This window comes from Oncorhynchus kisutch, unplaced genomic scaffold (assembly GCF_002021735.2).
Source record: "Oncorhynchus kisutch isolate 150728-3 unplaced genomic scaffold, Okis_V2 Okis01b-Okis20b_hom, whole genome shotgun sequence".
Classification (NCBI taxonomy): domain Eukaryota; kingdom Metazoa; phylum Chordata; class Actinopteri; order Salmoniformes; family Salmonidae; genus Oncorhynchus; species Oncorhynchus kisutch.
Window position 1 is genome coordinate 4,147,087 of NW_022261978.1, and position 17,762 is coordinate 4,164,848.

A 17,762-nucleotide genomic window follows, 5' to 3' on the forward strand; every position below is an offset into this window, starting at 1 on the left:
TATACTGTTGTGTTCTATTAAACCAAGTTGTATTGGACTGTGTTCTCCCCAGAGTGCAGACGGTTCTCCATCCCCAGAGCCTTCAACAACAGTCTGAGCAGAGCAGCTACCAGCGTGGTACAACTCATGTTCCAGGTGTGTGTGTGTGTATGTGTGTGTGTGTGTGTGTGTGTGTGTGAGAGAGTGAGAGTGACTGTCCGTCAAAGTACCCATGTACACATTCATCAAGTCATCATAGATGTGTATTCCTTCATACCTGTTTTAACCTCCCTCCCTCCCTCCCTCCCTCCCTCCCTCCCTCCCTCCCTCCCTCCCTCCCTCCCTCCCTCCCTCCCTCCCTCCCTCCCTCCCTCCCCATCCCTCCCTCCCTCCCTCCCTCCCTCCCTCCCTCCCTCCCTCCCTCCCTCCCTCCCCATCCCTCCCTCCCTCCCTCCCTCCCTCCCTCCCTCCCTCCCTCCCTCCCTCCCTCCCTTCCTTCCTTCCTTCCTTCCTTCCTTCCTTCCTTCCTTCCTTCCTCCCTCCCTCCCTCCCTCCCTCCCTCCCTTCCTTCCTTCCTCCTCCCTCCCTCCCTCTCTCCCTCCCTCCCTCCCTCCCTCCCTCCCTCCCTCCCTCCCTCCCTCCCTCCCTCCCTCCCTCCCATCCTTCCTCCCTCCCATCCTCCCTCCCTCCCTCCCATCCTCCCTCCCTCCCTTCCTCCCTCCCATCCTCCCTCCCTCCCTCCCATCCTCCCTCCCTCCCTTCCTCCCTCCCATCCTCCCTCCCCATCTCTCCCCTCTCCAGGTGGAGCCCAACCCGTTCCCCTTTAACTTTGTGGCTAACTACACAGTCAGTACCGAGGTATGGACTTGTTTCTTATTTATTTATACTGTCTGTATGATGTGTTTTCTATTATGGAGGATTCATGATGTTGATATCAATGTCTTCTAATCTATTCTAATCCTAATTCTAATCAATCCTAATCTAATCCTAATTCTAATCAATCCTAATCTAACCCTAATTCTAATCAATCCTAATCTAATCTAATCCTAATTCTAATCAATCCTAATATAATCCTAATTCTAATCAATCCTAATCTAATCCTAATTCTAATCTACCCTAATCTATTCTAATCCTAATTGTAATCAACCCTAATCTATTCTAATTCAAATTCTAATCAATCCTATTCTAATTCTATTCTAATCCTAATTCTAATCAATCCTAATATAATCATAATTGTAATCAATCCTAATCCTAATTGTAATCAATCCTAATCTATTCTAATCCTAATTCTAATCAATCCTATTCTAATCCTAATTCTATTCTAATCCTAATTGTAATCAACCCTAATCCTAATTGTAATCAATCCTAATCTATTCTAATCCTAATTCTAATCAATCCTATTCTAATCCTAATTCTATTCTAATCCTAATTCTAATCAATCCTAATGTATTCAAGTCCTAATTGTAATCCATCATCTATTCTAATCCTAATTGTAATCAACCCTAATTCTATTCTAATCCTAATTGTAATCAATCCTAATCTATTCTAATCCTAATTCTATTCTAATCCTAATCTACTATAGGTGGCCTCCATGGAGTTCCGGGCAGAGAACGGTTCCCAGATCCCAATCTCAGACCTCGACGACAACCAAGCCATCACCGTTGCCGTGAACAATGGCAGCGCCACCGACAGCAATGGGGCAGGGGTGACGGGAGTCCCTTTAGCCAGGGCCATTAACGTGAGCCGGTGTGACTCTGTCATCGTACGGGTCAGCGCCGGTAACGCCAACCAGCAGGCCGGACTGTTCATCCAACTCAACTTCACCACCCTGGACGGTAAGAATCATAGGAATAGAATCACAATAGAAACAGAATCACAATAGAAACAGAATCACAATAGAAATAGAATCACAATAGAAATAGAATCACAATAGAAACAGAATCACAATAGAAATAGAATCACAATAGAAACAGAATCACAATAGAAACAGAATCACAATAGAAATAGAATCACAATATAAATAGAATCACAATAGAAATAGAATCACAATATAAATAGAATCACAATATAAATAGAATCACACTAGAATCACAATATAAATAGAATCACAATATAAATAGATTCACACTAGAATCACAATAGACATAGATTTACACTAGAATCACAATAGACATAGACAGAAACAGAATCACAATTGGAATAGAATCACAATAGGAATAGAGTCACAATAGAATCACAATATACATAGATTCACACTAGAATCACAATAGACATAGATTCACACTATAATCACAATATAAAAATTATGACAATAGAAACATAATCACAATATAAATAGAATCACAATAGAATCACAATATAAATAGAATCACAATAGGAATAGAATCACAGTAGGAATAGAATCACAGTAGGAATAGAATCACAATAGAAATAGAATCACAATATAAATAGAATCACAATAGGAATAGAATCACAGTAGGAATAGAATCACAATAGAAATAGAATCACAATATAAATAGAATCACAATAGGAATAGAATCACAACAGGAATAGAATCACAGTAGGAATATAATCACAATAGAAACAGAATCACAATAGAAACAGAATCACAATAGGAATAGAATCACAATATAAATAGAATCACAATAGGAATAGAATCACAGTAGGAATAGAATCACAATAGAAATAGAATCACAATATAAATAGAATCACAATAGGAATAGAATCACAACAGGAATATAATCACAGTAGGAATAGAATCACAATAGAAACAGAATCACAATAGAAACAGAATCACAATAGAAATAGAATCACAATAGAAATAGAATCACAATAGAAACAGAATCACAATAGAAATAGAATCACAATAGAAACAGAATCACAATAGAAACAGAATCACAATAGAAACAGAATCACAATATAAATAGAATCACAATATAAATAGAATCACAATATAAATAGAATCACAATATAAATAGAATCACACTAGAATCACAATAGACATAGATTTACACTAGAATCACAATAGACATAGATTTACACTAGAATCACAATAGACATAGATTTACACTAGAATCACAATATAAATAGAATCACAATATAAATAGATTCACACTAGAATCACAATAGACATAGATTTACACTAGAATCACAATAGACATAGACAGAAACAGAATCACAATTGGAATAGAATCACAATAGGAATAGAGTCACAATAGAATCACAATATACATAGATTCACACTAGAATCACAATAGACATAGATTCACACTATAATCACAATATAAAAATTATGACAATAGAAACATAATCACAATATAAAAATTATGACAATAGAAACATAATCACAATATAAATAGAATCACAATAGAATCACAATATAAATAGAATCACAATAGAATCACAATATAAATAGAATCACAATAGGAATAGAATCACAGTAGGAATAGAATCACAATAGAAATAGAATCACAATATAAATAGAATCACAATAGGAATAGAATCACAACAGGAATATAATCACAGTAGGAATATAATCACAATAGAAACAGAATCACAATAGAAACAGAATCACAATAGGAATAGAATCACAATATAAATAGAATACCAATAGAAAAATTATCAATAGAAACAGAATCACAATATAGTCACAATATAGAATCACAATAGGAATAGAATCACAATAGAAATGGAATCACAATATAAATATAATCACAATAGAAATAGAATCACATTAGAAACATAATCACAATAGAATCACTATATAAATATAATCACAATAGGAATATATTCACAATAGAAACAGAATCACAATATAATCACAATAGAAACAGCATCACAATAGAAACAGAATCACAATAGAAACAAAATGACGATATACATAGAATCACAATAGGAACAGCATCACAATAGGAATAGAATCACAATAGGAACTGCATCACAATAGAAACAAATAAAAATAGAAACAGATTCGCAGTATAAATATAATCACAATATAATACCTATTCCCGCTTTAGCTGTACCTCTTTATAGTAAGTTTGCAGGGGATGTGGGACTAAATTGTATTTTTCAATTGCCAAATCAACTCAAATAAGTAATTGACATTTTGGGATATCAATAAAGTTGTATTGAATTGAATAGTGTATAGGGGCAGTATTTAGGGGATGTACAGAGAGGGGGTAAGCTCACCCCTGTCCCCTACTCCTCTCCAGACGGGGTGTGGTCAGAGGTGAGCGAGGCGGACCCCTCCATCATGACCTACCTCCACTCCTCCAACTGGCCCAACGAGTTCAACTTCACAGACAGGAAACGCATCACACTCAGCATGACCAGGGGGCGGGACCTGGACCACAGGAAGTACACCTTCTTCCTGTCCCCAGAGTGAGTGGTTGCCACAGTGATATGGAATGAGTCAATGTTCCTTCTATGGACTGCCACGCAGAATTAATATCAGCCCGCGCAGAGAAGCACAAGACAGAACCTCAACTTTCTAGTTTTCCCCATTAACACTATCAACGTTTCCCTGTGAGAATTGTGCTCGAATCAACGCAATATTAGCCACTTTCAATGTAACATACCTAAACAAACTGAACTATGCAAGACTTAGTATGCAAAACTAACTGTGAAAGAGATTTTGTTGTATGCAGAATGCATCGGAGTAGGATTCTATTGCATTGACACACACTACTCTATACCGTACTCTATAAAGACCAGTGCGCAATAACCAATCAGAGCTGCAGTAGGCCTATATTCAAATAGGCCATTGCCATATATGGATCTGTGCCATTCACTTTGAACTGGACTGTGTCTACAGCATGAGCGGTCGTGGGTAGATGCGCTTGTCTTGAGATCAAAGCGAGAGCTGCGTGTAGGGATGAGTGCACATTTGTTCATATTCTTTGCTCGTTGGTGAGTTATTAGCCCAGTTATAGATGGGGGAGTGTTTGTTTCCTACAAGACACAACAGGTGTGCATTTCTAGACATCATTTGAAAAGTGACTCCGGTAAAGAGCTTTTTTGTCTTAAAGGGGCATTTGAGACAGGCTTGAATAAGCTAAGTAGCCAATCGGCAGAGGGAAGCATAATTAGTCTGATTCTCTGTAATAATGGGATGAGAATAATAATGCATTTTATTTCATAAAGTGGTTTCTTGCATCAAACGACTCAACAACATTTCCAGTCACCTCCTTGTCTGAAGGACAAGTGGATAAACAGGTTCATGTCAACAAGCCCTGAATGTGTTTTTCAAACGTCTCATAGAATGTGGCCTACATTGAACACCACACATTGGCTGCTACTGTAGGCTGAATGATAGAACAGCTATTTCCATGTAAAAATATTATGGGATGCATTTTCTCCATTGTTTTTGATGGTAGGCCCCTCTGGTAGTCCTACATTATGATCAAATAGTAGTCTACTTGAACACTGTTAAATCTGTAACTTAAAGCAGGTACAGCCTCAGTGTTCACAGTAAAACTTTAACTTATAGCTGGTACAGCCTCAGTGTTCACAGTAAAACTGTAACTTAAAGCTGGTACAGACTCAGTGTTCACAGTAAAACTGTAACTTATAGCTGGTACAGCCTCAGTGTTCACAGTAAAACTGTAACTTATAGCTGGTACAGCCTCAGTGTTCACAGTAAAGCTGGTACAGCCTCAGTGTTCACAGTAAAACTGTAACTTATAGCTGGTACAGCCTCAGTGTTCACAGTAAAGCTGGTACAGCCTCAGTGTTCACAGTAAAACTGTAACTTATAGCTGGTACAGCCTCAGTGTTCACAGTAAAGCTGGTACAGCCTCAGTGTTCACAGTAAAACTGTAACTTAAAGCTGGTACAGCCTCAGTGTTCACAGTAAAACTGTAACTTAAAGCTGGTACAGCCTCAGTGTTCACAGTAAATCTGTAACTTATAGCTGGTACAGCCTCAGTGTTCACAGTAAAACTGTAACTTAAAGCTGGTACAGACTCAGTGTTCACAGTAAACGCGTTCAGCAGACCTGAAACTCGGTGCAGAGAGCAGTTAGAGGGAACAGTGGTCGTGACCCTACTATGAATATTACACATTACTGTATCCAGGCACTGCCCTTGGGCCTTATTGCTTTATTGTATCTCTCTTTCTCTTTATTTCTCTCTCTTTCTCTGTCTCTCTGTCTCTGTGTGTCTAAGAGGACTCTCTCTGTCTCTTGTCTGTCTAAGTGGTCTCGCTCTGTCTCTGTCTGTCTAAGTGGTCTCGCTCTGTCTCTGTCTGTCTAAGTGGTCTCTCTCTGTCTCTGTCTGTCTAAGTGGTCTCGCTCTGTCTCTGTCTGTCTAAGAGGTCTCTCTCTGTCTCTCTGTCTCTGTCTGTCTAAGAGGTCTCTCTCTGTCTCTCTGTCTCTTGTCTGTCTAAGAGGTCTCTCTCTGTCTCTCTGTCTCTGTCTGTCTAAGTGGTCTCTCTCTGTCTCTTGTCTGTCTAAGTGGTCTCGCTCTGTCTCTGTCTGTCTAAGTGGTCTCTCTCTGTCTCTGTCTGTCTAAGTGGTCTGTCTCTGTCTCTCTTGTCTGTCTAAGTGGTCTCTCTCTGTCTCTGTCTGTCTAAGTGGTCTCGCTCTGTCTCTGTCTCTCTTGTCTGTCTAAGTGGTCTCTCTCTGTCTCTGTCTGTCTAAGTGGTCTCTCTCTGTCTCTGTCTCTCTTGTCTGTATAAGTGGTCTCTCTCTGTCTGTCTAAGTGGTCTCTCTCTGTCTCTGTCTGTCTAAGTGGTCTCTCTCGTCTGTCTCTCTCGTCTGTCTAAGTGGTCTCTCTCGTCTGTCTAAGCGGTCTCTCTCTGTATCTCTCGTCTGTCTAAGTGGTCTCTCTCTGCCTCTCTTGTCTGTCTAAGTGGTCTCTCTCTGTCTCTCTCATCTGTCTAAGCGGTCTCTTCTGTCTCTCTCGTCTGTCTAAGTGGTCTCTCTCGTCTGTCTAAGTGGTCTCTCTCTGTATCTCTCGTCTCGTCTGTCTAAGCGGTCTCTCGCTGTCTCTCTCGTCTGTCTAAGTGGTCTCCCTCATCTGTCTAAGTGGTCTCTCTCTGTCTCTCTCGTCTGTCTAAGCGGTCTCTCTCTGTCTCTCTCGTCTGTCTAAGTGGTCTCTCTCGTCTGTCTAAGTGGTCTCTCTCTCTGTCTCTCTCGTCTGTCTAAGCGGTCTCTCTACTCTGGATGTCTTATGTTAAGTCATGAGATGAACTTCCTCTTGTCAAGAGAGTGAAACACTTCAGTAGAGACTACTGTAAATGCATATACATGTCAACTCCGGGCAGCCATTTTACTCAGATCTAACCAATCACCCCTCTCTCTTCTCCGGTTGCCCAGGTCCCATGACACGACCCTGGACTACTATGTCAACGTGACAACGGGCTGTACCACTGACTCCCCCAGCGCGGGGGTGCGTCTGGAGGTGGGTGTTTGTTAAAACTTAAATGTATAACTCATTGGCGCTTAGAGTCAGTGTCACATTATGAAGGACGTTATAATGCATTATACATACACCTACAGGACAGTTTATTAGGTACACCACCCTGTTCAGGAAGATGGTTAACTCCTACAGGACAGTTTATTAGGTACACCACCCTGTTCAGGAAGATGGTTAACTCCTACAGGACAGTTTATTAGGTACACCACCCTGTTCAGGAAGATGGTTAACTCCTACAGGACAGTTTATTGGGTACACTGACATGGTCAGCCCCTACAGACAGTGTTAGGTACAACGACAGGGTCAGCTCCTACAGACAGTGAGCCACCTGTCCAGGGCTTGCTATATAAAACAGGCAGACAGGCATCGAGGCATTCAGTTACTGTTCCATTGAACGTTACAATGGACAAAACTAGTGACCTAAGAGACTCTGAGTGTGGTTTGATCGTTGATGCCAGGTACAGTGTCTCAGAAACGTCCCTCCTGGGCTTTTCATGCACTACAGTCTAGGGTTTACCGAGAATGATGTGTGAAGAATGAACACAAAACATCCAGTCAGCGGCAGTCCTGTGGGTCAAAACAGCTTGTTGATGAGAGAAGTCGAAAGAGAATGGCAAGAATGGTGCAAGCGAACATTCAGGGCCATAAACAGACAAATGACGACACAATACGACAGTGTTGTGCAGAACGGCATCTCAGAAAACACAACTCATCGATCCTTGTCCCGGATTGGCCAATACAGCAGACGACCACACCGGGTTTTACTCCTATCAGCTAAAAACAAGAAGAAGCATCCCCAGTGGGCCATCACCAACACTGGACAGCTGACCCATCCTGCCTGGCGGCGGTGGTGCACTGGTGTGGGAAATGTTTTCCTAGCACACGTTAGGTGTCTTGATACCAACTGAGCACCGATGGAACGCCACAGCCAATCAGAATGTTGTTGCTGACCAAACCCAATATAACTGGGAAGAGATGGAGCGTGCTGTTGGCAGCATGAATGTACCACCGTCCAATCTGCAGCAACTGTGTAACGCCATCGCGTCAGCATGAACTAGCATCCCTGTGGAACGTCCCCGACACCTTGTAGAATCCATGACCCGAAGAATTTGGGCTGTTCTGGAGGCTAAAGGGTGGGGGGTCTGACCGGGTACTAGATGGGTGTACCTAATAAACCATCCGGTGAGTGTATGTACTTGATAGAATCTGTTGTTAAACAAGCTCTCTAAGAAGGAAACCAAGTGTTGACTTGCGTTGAAAACCCTTCCCTTCTAAATATCTCTCTGACTCATTCCATCCCTTCTAAATATCTCTCTGACTCATTCCGTCCCTTCTCTAGGTGGGTGTGTTTACGTCCCTGTGCCAGTACTTCAGCGAGAGCACCAAGCTGTGGCGTACAGACGGCATGGTGCCGCTGGCAGAGACTAATGCCAGCCGGGCCGTCTGCAGCACCCGCCACCTCACAGCCTTCGCTGCCAGTCTCTTCGTTCCACCTGATGCTGTCACCTTCATACGGCCTGTAAGTAGGGGCTGCAGGTAGCCTAGTGGTTAGAGTGTAGAGGAGGCAGGTAGCCTAGTGGTTAGAGTGTAGAGGCTGCAGGTAGCCTAGTGGTTAGAGTGTAGAGGAGGCAGGTAGCCTAGTGGTTAGAGTGTAGAGGCTGCAGGTAGCCTAGTGGTTAGAGTGTAGAGGCTGCAGGTAGCCTAGTGGTTAGAGTGTAGAGGAGGCAGGTAGCCTAGTGGTTAGAGTGTAGAGGCTGCAGGTAGCCTAGTGGTTAGAGTGTAGAGGAGGCAGGTAGCCTAGTGGTTAGAGTGTAGGGGCTGCAGGTAGCCTAGTGGTTAGAGTGTAGGGGTGGCAGGTAGCCTAGTGGTTAGAGTGTAGAGGCTGCAGGTAGCCTAGTGGTTAGAGTGTAGAGGCTGCATGTAGCCTAGTGGTTAGAGTGTAGGGGCTGCAGGTAGCCTAGTGGTTAGAGTGTAGGGGCTGCAGGTAGCCTAGTGGTTAGAGTGTAGGGGCTGCAGGTAGCCTAGTGGTTAGAGCATTTGGCCAGTAACCTAAAGGCTGCTAGATCGAATCCTGAGCTGACAAGGTAAAAATCTGTTGTTCTGCCCTGAGCAAGGCAGTTAACCCACTGTTCCCCGGTAGGCCGTCATTGTAAATAATAATTTGTTCTTAACTGACTTGCCTAGTTAAATAAAGCTTAAAGGTTTTAAAAAGTAGAGATATACCTGATAAACACACACACTTGATAATACACACACAGATGGCGCCGACAGAGATGGCCGCCTCGCTTCTAGTCCTTAGGAAACTATGCAGTATTTTGTTTTTTTATATATTATTTCTTACATTATCAGCCCAGAACATCTTAAGTGTTATTACATTCAGCCGGGAAGAACTATTGGATATCAGAGCGACGTCAACTTACCAACATTATGACCAGGAATACGACTTTCCCGAAGTGGAGCCTTTGTTCGGTTCACCACCCATGACATTGGATCTAATCCCAGAGGCCGACCCAAAACAACGTCGCCGCAGAAGAGGAAGACGGAGCTGCCTCTCACCGCTTCGGAGTATATTACTCACCAGTGTCTAGTCTCTAGACAACAAGGTAGATGAAATCCGAGCAAGGGTTGCCTTCCAGAGAGACATCAGAGATTGTAACATTCTCTGTTTCACGGAAACATGGCTCTCTCGGGATATGTTGTTGGTGTCTGTACAGCCACTGGGATTCTTCATGCTGTCGCGCCGACAGAAATAAACATCTCTCTGAGAAGAAGGGCGGGGGTGTATGCTTCATGATTAACGACTCATGGTGTAATCGTAACAACATACAGGAACACAAGTCCTTTTGTTCATCTGACTTATAATTCCTTACAATCGAATGCCGACCATATCATCTCCCAAGAGGATTCTCGTCGGTTATTATCACAGCCGTGTAAAGCCCCCCTCAAGCGAATACCACAACGGCCCTCAAGGAACTTCACTGGACTCTATGTAAGCTGGAAACCATATATCCTGAGGCTGCATTTATTGTAGATGGGGATTTTAACAAAGCAAATTTGAGAAGAAGGCTACTTAAATCTATCAACATATTGATCAGCATATTGACTGTAGCACTCGCACGGGCATTGGAGATGTTGTACCCACTGTGACTATCAAAACCTACCCTAACCAGAAACTGTGGATAGATGGCGGAAGTTGCGCAAAACTGAAAGCGTGACCCACTGCATTTAACCATGGAAAGATGACTGAGGATATGGCTGAATACAAACAGTGTAGGTTTTCCCTACCGCAAGGCAATGAAGCAAACGATATGTCGGTATAGGGACAAAATGGAGTCGCAATTCAACGGCTCAGAAACTAGATGGTTCAGGGTCTACAGGCAGTTACGGACTACAAAAAGAAAACCAGCCACGTCGCGGACACTGACGTATTGCTTCCAGACAAACTAAACACCTTCTTTGCCCGCTTTGAGGATAATACATTGCCACCGATGCGACCCGCTACCAAGGACTGCAGGCCTCCCCTCTCCTTCTCCGTGGCCGATGTGAGTAAGACATCTAAATGTGTTAACCCTCCCAAGGCTACTGGCCCAGACGGCATCCCTCAGAGCATGCCCAGACCAGCTGGCTGATGTGTTTACGGACATATTCAATCTCTCCCTATCCCAGTCTGCTGTCCCCACATGCTTCAAGATGGAAGCTTGTTCCTGTACCCAAGAAGGCAAAGATAACTGAACAAAATGACTACTGCTCCGTAACACTCACTTCTGTCATCATGAAGTGCTTTGAGAGACTAGTCAAGGATCATATCACCTCCACCTTACCTGTCACCCTAGACCCACTTCAGTTTACATACCGCCCCAACAGGTCCACAGACGATGCAATCGCCAACACACTGCACACTGCCCTAACCCATCTGAACAAGAGGAATACCTATGTAAGAATGCTGTTCGTTGACTATAGCTCAGCATTCAACACCATAGTACCCTGCAAGCTCATCATTAAGCTTGAGGCCCTGGGTCTTGACCCCGCCCTGTGTAATTGGGTCCTGGACTTTCTGACAGGGCGACCCCAGGTGGGGAGGGTAGGTAACAACATCTCCACTTCGCTGATCCTCAACACTGGGGCTCCACAAGGGTGCGTGCTCAGCCTCCTCCTGTACTCCCTGTTCACCCATGAATGCGTGGCCATGCACGCCTCCAACTCAATCATCAAGTTTGTAGACGACACTACAGTGGTAGGCTTGATTACCAACAACGACGAGACGGCCTACAGGGAGGATGTGAGGACACTCGGAGTGTGGTGTCAGGAAAATAACCTCTCACTCAACGGAAACAAAACAAAGGAGATGATTGTGGACTTCAGGAAACAGCAGAGGGAACACCCCCCTAAAGCACATCGACTGGACAGTAGTGGAGAGGGTGGAAAGTTTTAAGTTCCTCTGCGTACACATCACGGACAAACTGAAATGGTCCACCCACACAGACAGCATCGTGAAGAAGGTGCAGCATCCAGAATGTGAGGTCAGCTGGGACCGAGAGACTGAAAAACAGCTTCTATCTCAAGGCCATCAGACTGTTAAACAGCCACCACTAACACAGAGAGGCTGCTGCCTACATACAGACTCAAATCATTGGCCACTTTAATAAATGGATCGCTAGTCACTTTTAAATAATACATACAAGTGTTTACATATCTTACATTACTCATTTTATACCATCTATTGCATCTTGCCGCTACATGTACGTATTCTCATTCCCCCCTTCAGATATTTGTGAATAAGGTAGTTGTTGTGGAAGTGTTAGATTACTTGTTGGTTATTACTGCACTGTCGGAACTAGAAGCACAAGCATTTCGCTACACTCTCGTTAACATCTGCTAACCATGTGACCAATAACATGTGATTTATGTTGACACATCTGATCCAAGCCAACCGCCTGAGGAAACACACTGTAATGTTACGATGCCCTACTGTGAAATCAGCTGACTTTCACACTCACACACACACACATCTTCTCCCACTCTTCTCTCCTCTCGTCCTTTAGGAGCGGGGGGTTCCCAGTCTCGTGGTGTTGTTGACGTGTGTGGTGGGGTTGCTGTGTTACGCCGTGGCGGCGGCCATCTTACATAAACTGGACCAGCTGGACCTGAGGAGGGCGGGGACGGTGCCGCTCTGTGGACACGACGGAACATTCAAGTACGAGGTGCAGGTCAAGACCGGCTTCAGCCGCGGGGCAGGTGAGAGGGCAAAGGTTACGGAATCAAATGGAAAGAAATTAGACTTTTAATCAAATTAGACTTTTATTCACAAAGGGCAGAAACATATCATTATTATATGCTGTGTATATCTAACTCCTCCCCCTGTCTGCTAGAAGGGCAGAAACATACCATTATTACATGCTGTGTATATCTAACTCCTCCCCCTGTCTGCTAGAAGGGCAGAAACATATCATTATTACATGCTGTGTATATCTAACTCCTCCCCCTGTCTGCTAGAAGGGCAGAAACATACCATTATTACATGCTGTGTATATCTAACTCCTCCCCCTGTCTGCTAGAAGGGCAGAAACATACCATTATTACATGCTGTGTATATCTAACTCCTCCCCCTGTCTGCTAGAAGGGCAGAAACATACCATTATTACATGCTGTGTATATCTAACTCCTCCCCCTGTCTGCTAGGCACGTCGGCACATGTAGGCATCAGTGTGTACGGCTGTGAGGGGCGTAGCGGGCATCGACACCTGGACAGCCCCGGGGCCTTCGCACGTAACGGACTGGACATCTTCCACATCGCCACGGAAACTAGCCTGGGCAGCGTCTGGAAGATCCGCGTCTGGCACGACAACAAGGGTAGGAGGACACACACACACACACACACTAACACACACACACACACTAACACTTATGCAGGTACTTTGGATTTTTGAAAAGCATGTTACAAGTACAATGTCATATTATTATTATTATTATTCATGTTATTATTATTATTCATGTTATTATTATTATTATTCATATTATTATTATTCATATTATTATTATTATTATTCATATTATTATTATTCATATTATTATTATTATTCATATTATTATTATTCATATTATTATTCATATTATTATTCATATTATTATTCATATTAGTATTCATATTATTATTATTCATATTATCATTATTCATATAGTTATTATTATTATTATTCATATAGTTATTATTATTATTATTCATATTATTATTATTCATATAGTTATTATTATTATTATTCATATTCATATTATTATTATTATTATTAGTATTCATATAGTTATTATTATTATTATTCATATGGTTATTATTCATATTAGTATTATTATTCATGTTATTATTATTATTATTCATATAGTTATTATTCATATTATTATTATTCATGTAGTTATTATTATTATTCGTATAGTTATTATTATTGTTATTATTCATATTATTATTCATATTATTATTCATATTATTATTATTCGTATTATTATTCATATTATTATTATTCATATAGTTGTTATTCATATTCATGTTATTATTATTGTTATTCATATAGTTATTATTCATATAATTATTATTCATATAGTTATTATTATTTTTATTCATATAGTTATTATTCATATAGTTATTATTCATATTATTATTCATATTATTATTCATATTATTATTATTCATATTATTATTATTCATATAGTTATTATTATTGTTATTCATATAGTTATTATTCATATTGGTATTATTATTCATGTTATTATTATTATTATTCATATAGTTATTATTCATATTATTATTATTCATATAGTTATTATTATTGTTATTCATATAGTTATTATTCATATCAGTATTATTATTCATGTTATTATTATTCATATTATTCATATTATTATTATTATCATTATTCATGCTATTATTATTCATATTATTATTTATATTGTTATTATTAATATTAGTCAGATGATTATCAATATTCATATTATTGTTATTATTCAGATGATTATCAATATTCATATTATTGTTATTAGTCAGATGATTATCAATATTCATATTATTGTTATTATTCATATTATTATCAATATTCAGATTATTGTTATTATTCAGATGATTATCAATATTCATATTATTGTTATTAGTCAGATGATTATCAATATTCATATTATTGTTATTATTCATATTATTATCAATATTCAGATTATTGTTATTATTCAGATGATTATCAATATTCATATTATTGTTATTAGTCAGATGATTATCAATATTCATATTATTGTTATTATTCATATTATTATCAATATTCAGATTATTGTTATTATTCAGATGATTATCAATATTCATATTATTGTTATTAGTCAGATGATTATCAATATTCATATTATTGTTATTATTCATATTATTATCAATATTCAGATTATTGTTATTATTCAGATGATTATCAATATTCATATTATTGTTATTATTCAGATGATTATCAATATTCATATTATTGTTATTATTCAGATGATTATCAATATTCAGATTATTATTCATATTTGTATTATTATTATTTTTATCGTGGAAAAAAAATGTTGGGTCCACCAGCCACTGTGGCAGATAGAAAGAAAAATCTACCAGCCACTCAGAGGATTTTTACCAGCCCCCCCCCCCCCCCCCCAATCAACGGAAAATAAACCAACAAAACACTAAATAACAGATGAACATGCTTTGTAATGTTCCTAAAGAAAGAATAATGTATTACTAGTAAGAAGTAATGTGGTCAGTGCTTAGTTCTGGACTGTTTTGTTCCAGAACCTATTTGGCCGGATCCAGTACCTCCCCAGACATGAAACATCGGTACTTTTTGCAATGTAAACATTTGAATTGAAGCGATCAATGTTCTTGCCTATTCGTTCATTTGTAATTTAAAAAAATGAATAATTAAAACGTAAATGAAAAAGTAGACTTATAGCCTGGATCTGATATTCTAAGAGTTGATTCGGGTTGTATTCGAGTTGGCGCAACATCGCATCCTGTTTGAGACCAACACGTGGCCATGGCTGTGTGAGTAGCAAGCCTGTATCTCTCACAGAACTAGAATGAGATTCACTTTCTGTGTTCTCTCTCCCTCTCTGTTCTGATAGACATGAACCTGCAACTCCTGTCTGTCCAGCGTTGCACTTCATCATTTATTTAGTTACAGAATCAAGGCTGTCTGTTCAGAAAGAAATGAAATGATTCAGTTTGTCCTACTACACCATGAGAAGGTCTATCATTTAGCCACAGAGGATCAATAGTTTCTTTTGAAAAACTGCCTGGCTGTGGATTGTGTGTAGCCCAATAACAAGGCCTACAGTCAGGGATGTGCTGCACATCTGTCAGTGAACGACAGCATGCAGACAAAACAGGCCTTTCACAATATTTCAAATACAAATCCCAGGGAAACACAGGTTGGAAAGCAAATGTCTCCTGCAGAAAACAGAAGACTCTAATCTGTCTGCTGCAGGCTGGAAAAATATTTGATCAACTTCTAAATATTGTTTTACATAGTAAAGAGAGAGAGAGGCTTTTGGCACAAACACATCGGACGTCACTGGTGAGTGATCTGAGCATCATTAGATGAGTGATCTGAGCATCATTAGGTGAGTGATCTGAGCATCATTAGGTGAGTGATCTGAGCATCATTAGATGAGTGATCTGAGCATCATTAGGTGAGTGATCTGAGCATCATTAGATGAGTGATCTGAGCATCATTAGGTGAGTGATCTGAACATCATTAGGTGAGTGATCTGAGCATCATTAGGTGAGTGATCTGAGCATCATTAGGTGAGTGATCTGAGCATCATTAGGTGAGTGATCTGAACATCATTAGGTGAGTGATCTGAGCATCATTAGGTGAGTGATCTGAGCATCATTAGGTGAGTGATCTGAGCACCATTAGGTGAGTCATCTGAGCATCATTAGATGAGTGAGTGAAACTGGAAAGCAAGTTTGTTTTTCTTGACCTCAGTTTGTCCGTGTCAAAGTAGCCTGTCATTTCGCTCCCAGTTTAAAAAAACATTAGACCAAAGTCTCCAATCATGTAAAATGATGTAGAATTGCATGAATATAAAGGCAACATTTTTCCGGGACCACATTTTTTACAAACCCTAGGCTACTAAAATGTAGATGCCTCTACTCTACTGCTCTATGCCACTATGCAAAAGAGATGATATGCATGCAATGGTTTATTATAAACATGTTCAGGTACCTCAGAGCTCCCAGGTCACCCCCTTCTTCCACTCACTTTAATTTTTTTTATTTTTACAAATGAAGCACTGAATGTGGTGTATTTTTAAATATTTTTTTATCTTTATTTAACTAGGCAAGTCAGTTAAGAACAAATTCTTATTTTCAATGACGGCCTAGGAACAGTGGGTTAACTGCCTGTTCAGGGGCAGAACGACAGATTTGTACCTTGTCAGCTCAGGGGTTTGAACTTGCAACCTTCCGGTTACTAGTCCAACACTCTAACCACTAGGCTACCCTGCCATATGGTTTCTTTACATTTGTTTGTGACCTGAGTCTTTTAGCCAAAATATCACAGATGAGACAAAAATGTTCAGGTTACCGTGGTAACACGACTAGAGGGACGTTTGTGCCTGTGAGATTGAGTCTGGCTACTAGAAGCGTGGTGGTTACCGTGGTAACGCGCCTAGAGTGGCGTTGTCTTTCCTAGCAGTTGAAACTCAAACATAGAAAAACAACCTAGCCTCTGAACACAACCATGGAAATGGCCAGGAAACACAAGGACAAAGTCTCACTTCAGTAGAGGTTAGTTTCAGTTTAATTAGACCAACAGCCAGCCCCCAGCACAGCCCCCAGCACAGCCTCCAGCACAGCCTCCAGCCAGCCCCCAGCACAGCCCCCAGCACAGCCCCCCAACACAGCCTCCAGCCAGCCCCCAGCACAGCCCCCAGCACAGCCCCCCAACACAGCCTCCAGCCAGCCCCCAGCACAGCCCCCAGCACAGCCCCCAGCACAGCCCCCCAACACAGCCTCCAGCCAGCCCCCAGCACAGCCCCCAGCACAGCCCCCCAACACAGCCTCCAGCCAGCCCCCAACACAGCCTCCAGCCAGCCCCCAGCACAGCCCCCAGCACAGCCCCCCAACACAGCCTCCAGCACAGCCCCAGCACAGCCCCCAGCACAGCCCCCCAACACAGCCTCCAGCCAGCCCCCAACACAGCCTCCAGCACAGCCCCCCAACACAGCCTCCAGCCAGCCCCCAGCACAGCCCCCCAACACAGCCTCCAGCCAGCCCCCAGCACAGCCCCCAGCACAGCCCCCAGCACAGCCCCCAGCACAGCCCCCAGCCAGGCAGTGTTGCAGCGCGAGGTGGAACAGGCCATA

General features: G+C 41.3%; 1 protein-coding gene across 1 annotated transcript in view; it reads left to right on the forward strand.

The window, feature by feature from the left end:
- The window catches only part of LOC109885561 (polycystin-1), a 105,184-nt gene that overhangs the window by 61,410 nt on the left and 26,012 nt on the right, over window positions 1-17,762 (forward strand). Inside the window, 8 exon segments of the mRNA XM_031811054.1 lie at window positions 53-135; window positions 781-837; window positions 1,562-1,814; window positions 4,191-4,359; window positions 7,295-7,379; window positions 8,734-8,913; window positions 12,437-12,629; window positions 13,074-13,244. Coding sequence (XP_031666914.1) covers window positions 53-135; window positions 781-837; window positions 1,562-1,814; window positions 4,191-4,359; window positions 7,295-7,379; window positions 8,734-8,913; window positions 12,437-12,629; window positions 13,074-13,244 — 1,191 coding nt within the window.